The sequence below is a fragment of the Oncorhynchus kisutch genome, linkage group LG23 (assembly GCF_002021735.2).
Source record: "Oncorhynchus kisutch isolate 150728-3 linkage group LG23, Okis_V2, whole genome shotgun sequence".
NCBI lineage: Eukaryota > Metazoa > Chordata > Actinopteri > Salmoniformes > Salmonidae > Oncorhynchus > Oncorhynchus kisutch.
The window spans coordinates 39,486,053-39,501,951 of record NC_034196.2 but is presented as its reverse complement, the minus strand read 5'-3'; the positions used below and the strand labels follow the sequence as shown (position 1 = coordinate 39,501,951).

General features: G+C 41.1%; 1 protein-coding gene across 7 annotated transcripts in view; it reads left to right on the top strand.

Moving 5' to 3' along the window:
- psd3l (pleckstrin and Sec7 domain containing 3, like) overlaps nucleotides 1–15,899 on the top strand; it is a 157,707-nt gene that overhangs the window by 132,872 nt on the left and 8,936 nt on the right. For all 7 annotated transcript variants that reach the window (XM_020457339.2, XM_020457338.2, XM_031802301.1 and 4 more), the window contains 3 exons: nucleotides 7,301–7,458; nucleotides 8,153–8,297; nucleotides 11,359–11,502. In XM_020457339.2, coding sequence (XP_020312928.2) covers nucleotides 7,301–7,458; nucleotides 8,153–8,297; nucleotides 11,359–11,502 — 447 coding nt within the window. The remainder of the gene's footprint in view (nucleotides 1–7,300; nucleotides 7,459–8,152; nucleotides 8,298–11,358; nucleotides 11,503–15,899) is intronic.

Sequence of the window (15,899 nt, the reverse complement as noted above, 5' to 3'; positions counted from 1 at the left end):
AGACTGTAGTGTTTTACTGTAGAGACTGTAGTGTTTTACTGTAGAGACTGTAGTGTTTTACTGTAGAGACTGTAGTGTTTTACTGTAGAGACTGTAGTGTTTTACTGTAGAGACTGTAGTGTTTACTGTAGAGACCTGTAGTGTTTACTGTAGAGACTGTAGTGTTTTACTGTAGAGACTGTAGTGTTTTACTGTAGTGTTTTTACTGTTTAGAGACTGTAGTGTTTTACTGTTTAGAGACTGTAGTGTTTTACTGTTTAGAGACTGTAGTGTTTTACTGTTTAGAGACTGTAGTGTTTTACTCTTTAGAGACTGTAGTGTTTTACTGTAGACTGTAGTGTTTTACTGTAGACTGTAGTGTTTTACTGTAGACTGTAGTGTTTTACCTGTAGAGACTTAGTGTTTTACTGTAGAGACTGTAGTGTTTTACTGTAGAGACTGTAGTGTTTTACTGTAGAGACTGTAGTGTTTTACTGTAGAGACTGTAGTGTTTTACTGTAGAGACTGTAGTGTTTACTGTAGAGACTGTAGTGTTTTACTGTAGAGACTGTAGTGTTTTACTGTTAGAGACTGTAGTGTTTTACTGTAGAGACTGTAGTGTTTTACTGTAGAGACTGTAGTGTTTTACTGTAGAGACTGTAGTGTTTTACTGTAGAGACTGTAGTGTTTTACTGTAAGTGTTTTACTGTTTAGAGACTGTAGTGTTTTACTGTTTAGAGACTGTAGTGTTTTACTGTTTAGAGACTGTAGTGTTTTACTGTTTAGAGACTGTAGTGTTTTTACTCTTTAGAGACTGTAGTGTTTTACTGTAGACTGTAGTGTTTTACTGTAGACTGTAGTGTTTTACTGTAGACTGTAGTGTTTTACTGTAGAGACTGTAGTGTTTTACTGTAGAGACTGTAGTGTTTTACTGTAGAGACTGTAGTGTTTTTACTGTAGAGACTGTAGTGTTTTACTGTAGAGACTGTAGTGTTTTACTGTAGAGACTGTAGTGTTTTACTGTAGTGTTTTACTGTTTAGAGACTGTAGTGTTTTACTGTTTAGAGACTGTAGTGTTTTACTGTTTAGAGACTGTAGTGTTTTACTGTTTAGAGACTAGTGTTTTACTGTAGACTGTAGTGTTTTACTGTAGAGACTGTAGTGTTTTACTGTAGAGACTGTGTAGTGTTTTACTGTAGAGACTGTGTAGTGTTTTTACTGTAGAGACTGTGTAGTGTTTTACTGTAGACTGTAGTGTTTTACTGTAGAGACTGTAGTGTTTTACTGTAGAGACTGTAGTGTTTTACTGTAGAGACTGTAGTGTTTTACTGTAGTGTTTTACTGTAGAGACTGTAGTGTTTTACTGTAGAGACTGTCGTGTTTTACTGTTTAGAGACTGTAGTGTTTTACTGTTTAGAGACTAGTGTTTTACTGTAGACTGTAGTGTTTTACTGTAGTGTTTTACTGTAGAGACTGTAGTGTTTTACTGTAGAGACTGTAGTGTTTTACTGTAGTGTTTTTACTGCAGAGACTGTAGTGTTTTACTGTAGAGACTGTAGTGTTTTACTGTTTAGAGACTGTAGTGTTTTACTGTTTAGAGACTGTAGTGTTTTACTGTTTAGAGACTGTAGTGTTTTACTGTTTAGAGACTGTAGTGTTTTACTGTTTAGAGACTGTAGTGTTTTACTGTTTAGAGACTGTAGTGTTTTACTGTAGACTGTAGTGTTTTACTGTAGAGACTAGTGTTTTACTGTAGACTGTAGTGTTTTACTGTAGACTGTAGTGTTTTACTGTAGACTGTAGTGTTTTACTGTAGACTGTAGTGTTTTACTGTAGACTGTAGTGTTTTACTGTAGAGACTGTAGTGTTTTACTGTAGAGACTGTAGTGTTTTACTGTAGAGACTGTAGTGTTTTACTGTAGAGACTGTAGTGTTTTACTGTAGAGACTAGTGTTTTACTGTAGTGTTTTACTGTTTAGAGACTGTAGTGTTTTACTGTAGAGACTGTAGTGTTTTACTGTAGAGACTGTAGTGTTTTACTGTAGAGACTAGTGTTTTACTGTAGAGACTAGTGTTTTACTGTAGAGACTGTGTAGTGTTTTACTGTAGAGACTGTGTAGTGTTTTACTGTAGAGACTGTGTAGTGTTTTACTGTAGAGACTGTGTAGTGTTTTACTGTAGAGACTGTGTAGTGTTTTACTGTAGAGACTGTGTAGTGTTTTACTGTAGAGACTGTGTAGTGTTTTACTGTAGAGACTGTGTAGTGTTTTACTGTAGAGACTGTGTAGTGTTTTACTGTAGAGACTGTGTAGTGTTTTACTGTAGAGACTGTGTAGTGTTTTACTGTAGAGACTGTGTAGTGTTTTACTGTAGAGACTGTAGTGTTTTACTGTAGAGACTGTAGTGTTTTACTGTAGAGACTGTAGTGTTTTACTGTAGAGACTAGTGTTTTACTGTAGAGACTAGTGTTTTACTGTAGAGACTGTGTAGTGTTTTACTGTAGAGACTGTGTAGTGTTTTACTGTAGAGACTGTGTAGTGTTTTACTGTAGAGACTGTGTAGTGTTTTACTGTAGAGACTGTGTAGTGTTTTACTGTAGAGACTGTGTAGTGTTTTACTGTAGAGACTGTGTAGTGTTTTACTGTAGAGACTGTGTAGTGTTTTACTGTAGAGACTGTGTAGTGTTTTACTGTAGAGACTGTGTAGTGTTTTACTGTAGAGACTGTGTAGTGTTTTACTGTAGAGACTGTGTAGTGTTTTACTGTAGAGACTGTGTAGTGTTTTACTGTAGAGACTGTAGTGTTTTACTGTAGAGACTGTAGTGTTTTACTGTAGAGACTGTAGTGTTTTACTGTAGAAGACTGTAGTGTTTTACTGTAGAGACTGTAGTGTTTTACTGTAGAGACTGTAGTGTTTTACTGTAGAGACTGTAGTGTTTTACTGTAGAGACTGTAGTGTTTTACTGTAGTGTTTTACTGTTTAGAGACTGTAGTGTTTTACTGTTTAGAGACTGTAGTGTTTTACTGTAGAGACTGTAGTGTTTTACTGTAGAGACTGTAGTGTTTACTGTAGCGACTGTAGTGTTTTACTGTAGAGCTTGTATGTTTTACTGTAGAGACTGTAGTGTTTTACTGTAGTGTTTTACTGTAGAGACTAGTGTTTTACTGTAGAGACTGTAGTGTTTTACTGTAGTGTTTTACTGTTTAGAGGACTGTAGTGTTTTACTGTTTAGAGACTAGTGTTTTACTGTTTAGAGACTGTAGTGTTTTACTGTTTAGAGACTGTAGTGTTTTTACTGTTTAGAGACTGTAGTGTTTTACTGTTTAGAGACTGTAGTGTTTTACTGTAGACTAGTGTTTACTGTAGACTGTAGTGTTTTACTGTAGACTGTAGTGTTTTAACTGTAGAGACTGTAGTGTTTTACTGTAGAGACTGTAGTGTTTTACTGTAGAGACTGTAGTGTTTTACTGTAGAGACTGTAGTGTTTTACTGTAGAGACTGTAGTGTTTTACTGTAGAGACTGTAGTGTTTTACTGTAGAGACTGTAGTGTTTTACTGTAGAGACTGTAGTGTTTTACTGTAGTGTTTTACTGTTAGAGACTGTAGTGTTTTACTGTTAGAGACTGTAGTGTTTTACTGTTTAGAGACTGTAGTGTTTTACTGTTTAGAGACTAGTGTTTTACTGTAGACTGTAGTGTTTTACTGTAGACTGTAGTGTTTTACTGTAGACTGTAGTGTTTTACTGTAGACTGTAGTGTTTTACTGTAGAGACTGTAGTGTTTTACTGTAGAGACTGTAGTGTTTTACTGTAGAGACTGTAGTGTTTTACTGTAGTGTTTTACTGTTTAGAGACTGTAGTGTTTTACTGTTTAGAGACTGTAGTGTTTTACTGTAGTGTTTTACTGTTTAGAGACTGTAGTGTTTTACTGTTTAGAGACTAGTGTTTTACTGTTTAGAGACTAGTGTTTTACTGTTTAGAGACTAGTGTTTTACTGTAGACTGTAGTGTTTACTGTAGAGACTGTAGTGTTTTACTGTAGAGACTGTAGTGTTTTACTGTAGAGACTGTAGTGTTTTACTGTAGAGACTGTAGTGTTTTACTGTAGACTGTGTAGTGTTTTACTGTAGAGACTGTAGTGTTTTACTGTAGAGACTGTGTAGTGTTTTACTGTAGAGACTGTGTAGTGTTTTACTGTAGAGACTGTGTAGTGTTTTACTGTAGAGACTGTGTAGTGTTTTACTGTAGAGACTGTGTAGTGTTTTACTGTAGAGACTGTAGTGTTTTACTGTAGAGACTGTAGTGTTTTACTGTAGAGACTGTAGTGTTTTACTGTAGAGACTGTAGTGTTTTACTGTAGAGACTGTAGTGTTTTACTGTAGACTGTAGTGTTTTACTGTAGACTGTAGTGTTTTACTGTAGAGACTGTAGTGTAGTGTTTTACTGTAGAGACTGTAGTGTTTTACTGTAGAGACTGTAGTGTTTTACTGTAGTGTTTTACTGTAGAGTTGTACTGTAGTGTTTTACTGTAGAGACTAGTGTTTTACTGTGGTGTTTTACTGTTGGACGCTGTGTTAGACTTGTGTTTTACTGTCGACTCTAGTGTATCTTGTATTGTATTTGGGGGGAAAAATACATTGAGAAGATTGTGTAGTAGTAGTGATTTTAATTAATGAATTTGCATGGTATTGAAAAATGACACTGCTTTGAATTATTGTTGGTGAAGGATGACCGGCAGGCCTCTAGATGATAAATTCAGAACGACAAATTTTCCATGTAGTGCGATCGACAGCAGGAATATTGAATCTCTGGGATGTTAGGCAAATGATCAACCGTAACCTATTAAGGCTAAATGATCAACCGTAACCTATTAAAGCTAAATGATCAACTGTAACCTATTATGGCTAAATGATCAACTGTAACCTATTATGGCTAAATGATCAACCGTAACCTATTAAAGCTAAATGATCAACTGTAACCTATTGAAGCTAAATGATCAACTGTAACCTATTGAATCTTGGGGATGTTATGTTAAATTATAACCTTGATATGCCACCTGACAGGTTATAGTCAACTGTTTACCATTCTCCACACATTTGTCAATGCACTGAGGCGCAAAGGTGTGAGGGGATTTCATATGAATCCCCACCCCTCATATTCAGACACCTCTGTCTCGTCAAGTTAGATTTGTTGATGAAGTCAGTTCAACTATTTTGTCATCTTTTGAGCCATCCTGAGTCACTATTCTGTGTCATTAGGGTTTTGTACGCCATGAGGGGTCGCTCGAGGAACTGTTTTATGACCCAAAACAAAAAGGTTTGACAAACTTCACACTGGCCTACACAGAAGGTCATGGGTTGCATTCGTATCATTCACTACCTCCTGTTGCATTTAAAAGCATTGGATTGGTGCTAGAGGTCGACCGATTAATCGGAATGGCGATTTCAACTTTTCATAACAATTGGTAATCTGCATTTTTGGACGCCGATTACTTTGCACTCCACGAAGAGATTGCGTGGCAGGCTGACCACCTGTTACGCGTGTGCAGCAAGGAGCCAAGGTAAGTTGCTAGCTAGCATTAAACTTATCTTGTAAAAATCAATCTTAACATAATCACTAGTTAACTACACATGGTTGATGATATTACTAGTTTATCTAGCTTGCCCTGCGTTGCATATAATCGATGCGGTGCCTATTAATTTATCATTGAATCACAGCCTACTTTGCCAAACGGGTGATAATTTAAGAAGAGCATTTGCGAAAAAGCACTGTTGTTGCCACAATGTGTACCTAACCATAAACATCAATGCCTTTTCTTAAAATCAATACACAAGTATATATTTTTTTAAACCTGCATATTTAGTTAATATTGCCTGCTAACATTAATTTATTTGAACTAGGGAAATTGTCGCTCTTCTTGCGTTCTGTGCAAGCAGGGTCAGGGTATATGCAGCAGTTTGGGCCGCCTGGCTCATTGCGAACTGTGTGAAGACCATTTCTTCCTAACAAAGACCGTAATAATTTTTGCCAGAATTTTACATAATTATGACATAACATTGAAGCTTGTGCAATGTAACAGCAATATTTAGACTTAAGGATGCCACCCGTTCGATAAATACGGAATGGTTCCGTATTTCACTGAAAGAATAAACGTTTTGTTTTCGAAATGATAGTTTCTGGATTTGACCATGTTATTGACCTAAGGCTCATATTTCTGTGTTTATTATAATTAAGTCTATGATTTGATATTTGATAGAGCAGTCTGACTGAGCGGTGGGGTAGGCAGCAGCAGGCTCGTAAGCATTCATTCAAACAGCACTTTCCTGCGTTTGCCAGCAGCTCTTCGCTGTGCTTCAAGCATTGCACTGTTTATGACTTCAAGCCTATCAACTCCCGAGATTAGGTTGGCAATACTAAAGTGCCTATAAGAACATCCAATAGTCAAAGGTATATGAAATACAAATGGTATAAAGAGAAATAGTCCTATAATTCCTATAATAACTACAACCTAAAACTTCTTAACTGGGAATATTGAAGACTCATGTTAAAAGGAACCACCAGCTTTCATATGTTCTCATGTTCTGAGCAAGGAACTTAAACGTTAGCTTTTTTACATGGCACATATTGCACTTTTACTTTCTTCTCCAACAGTTTTTGCATTTTTTTAAACCAAATTCAACATGTTTCATTATTTATTTGAGACTAAATTGATTTTATTGATGTATTATATTACGTTACAACAATACTGAACACTTATTTTAATTGTCATTATTACAAATATATAAAACTCGCTTTTTTTTGGTCCTCCATTAATCGGTATCGGCATTGAAAACTCAAATGGTCGACCTCTAATTGGTGCAAGCATGGCTGGACAATGCATTCTTCTGGAGAAGAGTTTAGAGCAGGGGTTGTCAACAGGCAGTGATATATTTTTTTGGCCCCCTAGTTTTGAATTTTTTGGTCGTTTTGGACAAAAAAAATGTAATTTAGGAAATCTGTATCCAAGTATTCCCACAGAAAAAGATGTGATCGTGTCTCAATGTTATTATTTTGAAATACATTCTATTTGGGTGCTTAGTTACTTAGTCAATTCGCAGTGTAAAAATGATTTTCTGGCCCCCAGAACCATCTCAGATTTAGAGCCAGCCATGGTATCATATACCCAGTGGGAAAAATGGAACAGTGAGACATGTTACTTTACGGTTGTGAACAATTTTTCTGGTTGAGAAAATATCATATGATTACATCCAACTGGTTTCTTATGCAGTGTAGGGGTGTGTGACCCAATGCCTGATTTCTGTTGTTGTCTCCTACCCTCCCACAGGACGAGTACAAGGCTGAGAAGGCCCTCTCAGAGGAGGACCTAAAGAATGCCATCAGCATCCACCACGCCTTGTCCATCAAAGCCGTGGACTACGAGAAGAAGCCCAACGTTCTCAAGCTCAAGACAGCCGACTGGAGGGTCTTCCTCTTCCAGGCCCAGTAAGTTGGCTCTGGAGTGAAGTTTACCCTAGGGTGATCTAGGATCAGCTTTCCCTCCAATTCTAACCTGAACCATTAGTGGGAGGAATGCAAAATTGACCCCAGGATCAGCGTCTAGGGACAACTTCACCTTTTATCCTTAAATTGCACCACCAGCGACCGTTGCCTCTGCAATCGGGTGGCACAATTTACTGCCGCAAAACAACCCAACGTTATTTCCAGTAGAGCTAGAGAGACGAGGGAGAGAAAAGGACCACTTCTGGAAGCAAAATGTCATTTCACGCTTGGCTTCAAGCGCAGTGAAAATCCATTTGTCTCGGCCATTACTCTGTCCAAAGTCTATTGTTCTTGGTTTCCTTTGTTCCCTCATCATGGAATATTCCAGGTGCCTAATAGAGGTGCTTATCATTGAAGAAGATAGGACCTCCTCCTGGGATGTACTTCCATGATGCATAAATGAACAGTGGCACAGTTGGGTTGTATTTCTAAGTAGTTCACCGTACTCTATCAACTTTGAACGATTATTTTCCCCATCACAACCGAACACATTGCTATTCCAGGGCAAATTGTTTGCGGCTTTAGCCTGGATTTGGTTGAATACCAAAGCTGTGTTTAATTCAAAATGTTCCCATATAAAGTCTCAAAGCAAATGGCTGCTTTTGTAAGTTGTTTATTTGTCTCTGTTTCCCAACAGGAGCCCAGAGGAAATGGACTCTTGGATCAGAGTAGTCAACTCTGTGGCAGCCATGTTCTCTGCCCCCTCGTTCCCCGCCGCCATTGGCTCTCAGAAGAAATTCAGCCGTCCACTGCTACCGGCCACCACCACGAGGATGTCACAGGTACGGTAGAGCCTCCAGAAACACCACCTCTGGAATATCACCGTTACCTACAATACCAGTCCAATGTTTGTACTATTTGTACTATTTTCTACATTGTAGAATAATAGTGAAGACAACAAAACTATGAAATAACACGTATGAAATCATGTAGTTACCAAAAAAGTGTTAAACAAATTCTTCAAAGGAGCTGCCCTTTGCCTTGATAACATCTTTGCACAATCTTGGCATTTTCTCAACCAGCTTCACCTGTAATGGTTTCCCAACAGTCTTGAAGGAGTTCCCACATATGCTGAGCACTTGTTGGCTGCTTTTCCTTCACTCTGCGGTCCAACTCATCCCAAACCATCTCAATTGGGTTGCGGTCGGGTGATTGTGGAGGCCAGATCATCTGTCGCAGCACGCGATCACTCTCCTTCTTGGTCTTCTTGGTCAAATAGCCACAGTGGGAACCACACAAGCAGAGATCATCCGTTCACCAACTGCGTCTTAAAGACACAGCGATTGGAACCAAAAATCTCAAACTTGGACTCATCAGACCAAAGGACAGATTTCCACCGGTCTAATGTCCATTGCTTGTTGTTCTTGGCCCAAGCAAGTCTGTTCTTCTTATTGGTGTCCTTTAGTAGTGGTTTCTTTGCAGCAATTTGATCATGAAGGCCTGATTGGGGCGGCAGGTAGCCTAGTGGTTAGAGCGTTGGACTAGTAACCGAAAGGTTGCAAGATAATAAATATCTGTCGTTCTACCCCTGAACAAGGCAGTTAACCCACTGTTCCTAGGCTGTCATTGAAAATAAGAATTTGTTCAAGATCAAGTTCTTATTTACAATGACGTCCAAACACGGACAACACTGCCCTACAGAACTCTCAATCACTGCCGGATGTGATAGATAGAGCCTGGAATCGAACCAGGTACTTTAGTGACGCCTCTTGCACTGAGATGCAGTGCCTTAGACCACTGCGCCACTCGGAGCCCATATTGAGATCTGTCTGTTTTGAACTCTGTAGCATTTATTTGGGCTGCAATTTCTGAGGCTGGTAACTCTAATGAACTTATCCTCTGCAGCAGAGGTAACTCTGGCTCTTACATTCCTGTGGCGGTCCTCATGAGAGCCAGTTTCATCATAGCGCTTGATCATTTTTGCTACTGCACTTGAAAACTTTCAAGGTTCTTGAAATTTCCCGGATTGACTGACTTTCGTGTCTTAAAGGAATGATGGATTGTTTCTCTTTTCTTTTTTGAGCTGTTCTTGCCATAATATGGACTTAGCCCTATTTGGTACAATACCATCTTCTGTATACCACCCCTACCTTGTCACAACACAACTGATTGGCCCAAATGCATTAAGAAGGAAAGAAATTCCACAAAATAACTTTTATCAAGGCACACATGTTAATTGAAATGCATTCCAGGTGTCTACCTTATGAAGCTGGCTGAGGGAATGCCAAGGCATTTGGTGGCTACTTTGAAGAATCTCAATTTTGATTTAACAATTTTTTTGGGTTACTACATGATTCCATATTCCAAACTATTTCATAGTTTTGATGTCTTCACTATTATTCTACAATGTAGAAAATAGTACAAATAAAGAAAAACCGTTTAAGTAGGTGTGTCCAAACTTCCCGAATGGTACTGTAGGTAAACATTAGGATTCCCTCACGGAGAGCCCAAACTTTCACTTTAGTCAAATGTTCACTTCTGCCATTGATATAAATGTCTGACTAGCGCAAATGTCCTTCTAGACCAGGGGTGAGCAACTCCAGTCCTCCAGGGCCTGATTGGTGTCCTATTTTTTTCTCCATCCCTAGCAAACACAGCTGATTTAATCAAATGTCATTCTAAACTGAAGATCATGATTAGGTGATTACTGGAGTCAGGTGTGTTAGCTGGGGCACAACTGTGACACCAATCAGGCCCTCGAGACTGGAATTGCCCACCCCTGTTCTAGACTGTGGTCACCATCCGGTCAATCTCCAAGGCACTCCTAGTCGATCACCAAACATAAAAAAGTCGATCACCAAACATAAAAAAAAAACTACGTTAAATGGTTCAAAAATGGGAACACTTTTCCTTCCCGGCGCTAGTGCTGCTGAATCAAGTGCACCTACCGCCAACAGCTCGGGAAGGTGCACTTGATTCAGCAGCCCTAGCGCCGGGAAGGAAAAGTGTTCCCATTTTTGAACCATTTAATGTGTCTGAAGGTAGAGCTCTGCCTACCCGGCAGGCCCAGAGAGAAAATCAAGTGCACCTGCTGGCAAATCAGCTGGCAAATCAGATAGCCCTGGAATGCACAGCAAAGTTGATACTGTGACATTTAAAAACGTTTAAAACATAACTATAGACTCGATGAATACAGATTTTGTGTAAGTTCATGTTTAAGTTTTTCAGCTGTCAACCCTTTTTATTGCTTATGAAAAGAGGTTGAACATTCTCCCTACTGCCACTCATGCTACAACTAGCAGTGCAGCTGCGATGAATGGGTATAGAAAAGTGTTCCGATAAGCTTGCATTGGTGTCATTAGCGGCTCGGCTTTTTTTTTTTTACTATCGTGGAATATTTTCCTTTTTTTCTGGTCATTGGAGTCACAACATGAATTGGTGCATGAGGCAGAAATAATGCAGTGTGACTTGAGTTTTGCCACCAGCTTTAAAGACTGGCCCCTTTTCTCAACGCAGGGAAGGAGGGACGGTGAGTTGGGTGAGAGGCAGCCTCACCACTTCTCCCTCCCTCCCCTCAGACTGACCATCAGATGCAGGCCATCAGTCCAATATGCAGTGATATTGTACTGGGCCTATAACTTACTGCACAAACCTCTTTACTACAAAACTGTTTTTAATTGGTTCATGTTACATTGGCTTACTTTATTTTGTTATTCTTAATCTGAGCAGTAGATTCCTGCTTGCATTTTGACTTAGAAAGTGATATTGACGCAGGAATGGTTGGTGACCACTGTTCTAGACCAGCCTACCATTTAAATACATTGTTGGCCCAGAATTTTTTTGGGAGATGACTGTCTGGTGTTTTAAGAACCTGGTATTACATCTATAAAGTGCTATCTACAGGAGGAACAGCTGAAGTCTCACGAGGCGAAGCTGAAGCACGTTTCCACAGAGCTGGCAGAGCACAGATCCTACCCTCCTGACAAGAAGGTTAAAGCCAAGGAGATCGACGAGTACCGACTCAAAGAGCACTACCTGGAGTTTGAGGTAAGACATCATCATTCACCACAGATGTGCACTGGCAGAGGGTTGGTTGGGCGAGGCCAGGCAGCAGGTTGCTGCCAGTCATCGTCCAACACTCTGGTTCACAGGGTCTTTTCTTTTATGCCGCTTCACTCTTGTGTCGTTCTGCATCTAGCCCTTCCGAACACTGATCCGTGCGGACACAGACAGTTTCTGACATGCCTCCAGGCAGACCGCTGGGGAAGTCTCTGGCAACCTTAATGGAGCTTTGCTTTTCTTATCTGCCAGGCTCAGGAGTGTGTCTCTCTCAGCCCTGCTCTCTATTCTGAACACGGGCGTGTCCTTAGGTCAAGATTCCAAGGATATCACCAAAGATGGGATAGAAACATTTGAGAAGTCATTGCATTATTTTTTATTTTTTAAACACACAAGGTCACAAACTGCCAAGTAGCTGCTTGAATGGCCATTCTAGGCGTTTGTTTCCCGCATTTAAAGTAGAGTGGGTATGGGCGACATACAGTATGCATCTATCACTGTTTAGGGGGTGGCTGTACTGGCAAGCTTAATGAGAGCATATGTAAAAGGAACTCTCTGACCTCTATTGTCATGGCGTTACAATATAGAGCTCAGACAAACGTCCATTAAAATGTCATTTCAATTTTGTCCCTTGAGCTCATTTATGCTGGTGAACACAAGAAAATCTATTTATTTACATGAGTCTTACACATTGATTATGGATAAAGAATATTTTTTATATTTTTTTCTTCTGAGAAAGCATTAGTTGACATGCTTCTCGTCAGTGTCAGCAATTATTCCATCACAGCTTTCCTCTGGCCTTCCTCAATTTCCATGTCATAGGTTTCTAATGAACCCCACCAAAGCCCTGTATTAATTGAGCTGTGACTGTAGCACTGTTTTCCAATCAAACTTCCACAGGAGAAGACACGACCTCATCAATAACCTTCTTCATTGAGCAAATTGTTTGTTTTTTTGTAAGTTTTTTTTCATCAAAGAAACAGCGCTTTCTTGAAGTACCAGATAATCAATTAAATTGTGTGCTCCCTTTGTGCAAAACATCATAGGAATAATGATATCCTCCTGGCTTTACCACTCTGCCTGCGGAGCTTTACCACTCTCCTACTCTACACCCCCGCCTGTCGCGCCAAATGGCATCCACTATATAGTGCACTACCCTTTGGGCCCTGGTCAAAAGCAGTGCACTATAAAGGGAATAGGGTGTCATTTAGGACGCAGACCCTGTTTACACAGGGATCAATGTGATCAGATCTCTTGGAGTATGGTTCAGACATACAGGTCAGGCCCCTCAGATCCTGAACCCTAACCCTCAGCTCCCTAACCCTCAGCTCCCTAACCCTCAGCTCCCTAACCCTCAGCTCCCTAACCCTCAGCTCCCTAACCCTCAGAACTTTTTCTTCAATCTGTTAATGGTTGAATGCAGTCTTTTTACTGTGTCCGGCCCACAATCGCCAAAACAAAAGCTAGAGAGAGAGGGCATAGACAGTTACGGGCATACCTCTGTGAATGACAGTCATCAAGCACAGCACTTACACAAATCATTCACTAAACCCTAACCCTCAGCTAAATCTTATAATGAATCATGTGGAAATTTAGCAAGTTTAGAAGACTAAACTGCTTGGAGGACCCTGGATTGTAAACTGTCATGTTCATAACATATTGATTAAGAGTAGCTAGGCTGGGGAGAAGTCTGTTCATAATAAAGCGTTACTCTGGGTTCTTAACAGCACTATCAACAAGGCAGATTCTAGTTTTGTTGCACCTGGTTTACTGTTCAGCCATGTGGTCAGGTGCCACAAAGAGGGACTTTGCAATTGGCTCAGGACAGCACGGCTGGCCCTTGCATTTACACAGGCAGCTGATATTAATAGTATGCATATCAATCTCTCCTGGCTCAAAGTGAGGGAGGGATTGACTTCATCACTACTTGTTTTTGTGAGAGGTATTGCCATGTTTAATTCACCGAGCTGTCTGTCTGAATTACTGGCACACACAGCTCAGACCCTCATTCATACCCCAGACATGCCACCAGAGGTCTCTTCACAGTCCCCAAGTTGACTATGGGAGCCGAACAGTACTACATAGAGCCATGACTGTATGAAGATGGCGCCGGAGGGGGATGGCTGCAGTCTTATTGGCTCTTACCAACCATACTATTTTTGTTTTTTGCGTTATTCGTAACTAGTTTTGTACATAATGTTGCTGCTACTGTCTCTTATGACCGAAAAGAGCTTCTGGACATCAGAACTGCGATTACTCACCTCAGATTAGACTGTATTTTTCGTAGCTGTCTACATAACACCACAGTCCGAGGCTGGCACTAAAACTGCACTCAATGAGCTGTATACCGCCATACGCAAACTAGAAAACGCTCATTGAGACGGCGCCCCTAGTGGCCGGGGACTTTAATGCAGGGAAACTTAAATCAGTTTAATCTCATTTTTATTATCATGTTAAATGTGCAGCCAGAGGGAAAACAATTCTAGACCACCTTTACTCCACGCACAGAGATGCGTACAAAGCTCTCCCTCGCCCTCCACTTGGCAAATCTGACCATAACTCTGTGCTCCTGATTCCTGCTTACAAGCAAAAATTAAAGCAGGAAGCCCCAATAACACCAGCGACAAAAAAAACAATACTTATTTTTTTAAGTAGTCAGATGAAGCAGATACTAAACTACAGGACTGTTTTGCTAGTACGGAGTGGAATATGTTCTGGGATTCTTCCAATGGCATTAAGGAGTACACGTCAGTCACTGGCTTTATCAATAAGTGCATCGAGGACGCATACCCCAACCAGAAGCCATAGATTACAGGCAACATTCGCACTGAGCTAAGGGTAGAGCTGTCGCTTTCAAGGAGCGGTACTCTAACCCGGAAGCTAAATCCTGCTATGTCCTCTGATGAACCATCACAGGCAAAGCATCAATACAGGACTAAGATCGAATCGTACTACACAGGCTCCGACGCTCGTCGGATGTGGCAGGGCTTGCACTATTAGACTACAAAGGGAAGTACAGCCGAGAGCTGCACAGTGACATGAGCCTACCAGGCGAGCTAAATAACTTCTATGCTCGCTTCGAGGCAAGTAAACACTGAAACTTGCATGAGAACATCAGCTGTTCCGGATGACTCTGTTATCACGCTCTCTGCAGCCGATGTGAGAAACATTTAAACAGGTCAACATTCACAAGGCCGCTGGGCCAGATGGATTACCAGGACATTTTCAATCTCTGCCTGTCTGAGTCTGTAATACCAACATGTTTCAAGTAGACCACTATAGTCCCTGTGCCCAAGAACACTAAGGTAACCTGCCTAAATGACTACCGACCCGTGCACTCACGTCTAGCTATGAAATGCTTTGAAAAGCTAGTCATGGCTCACATCAAAACCATTATTCCAGAAACCCTAGACCCGCTCCAATTTGCGTACCAAATCCACAGATGACGTAATCTCTATTGCACTCCACACTGCCCATTCACCCCTGGACAAAAGGAACACCTATGTGAAAATGCTATTCATTGACTACAGCTCAGCGTTCAATACCGTAGTCCCCTCAGAGCTCGTCAACTGGATCCTGGACTTCCTGGCGGGCCGCCCCCAGGTGGAAAGGGTAGGTAACATCACATCCGCCACACTGATCCTCAACACGGGGGCCCCTCAGGGGTGCGTGCTCAGTCCCCATCTGTACTCCCTGTTCACTCATGACTGCACGGCTAGGCACGACTAAAACACCATGAAGTTTGCTGATGACACAACAGTGGTAGGCCTGATTACCGACAACAATGAGACAGCCTTTAGGGAGGTGGTCAGAGATCTGACCGTGTGGAAAGACAACAACCTCTTCCTCAACATGATCAAGACAAAGGAGATGATTGTGTACTGCAGGAGGAGGACAACTGAGCACGCCCACATTCTCATTAATGGGGCTGTAGTGGAGCAGGTTGAGAGTTTCAAGTCCCTTGACCTCCACATCACCAACAAACTAACATGGTCCAAGCACACCGAGACAGTCGTGAATAGGGCACAACAAAACCTATTCCCCCTCAGGAGTTTTACAGCTGCACCATCGAGCATCCTGACTGGTTGCATCACTTCCTGGTATGCCAACTGCTCAGCCTCCAACCGCAAGGCATTGCAGAGGGTAATGCGTACGGCCCAGTACATCACCGGGGCCAAGCTTCCTGCCATCCAGGACCTCTATACCAGGCGGTGTCAGAGGAAGGCCCTAAAAATTGTCAGAGACTACAGCCACCCTAGTCATAGATTGTTCTCTCTGCTACCGCACGGCAAGTGGTACCGGAGCGCCACGTCTAGGTCCAAGAGGCTTCTCAACAGCTTCTGCCCCCAAGCCGTAAGACTCCTGAACAGCTAATTAAATGGCTA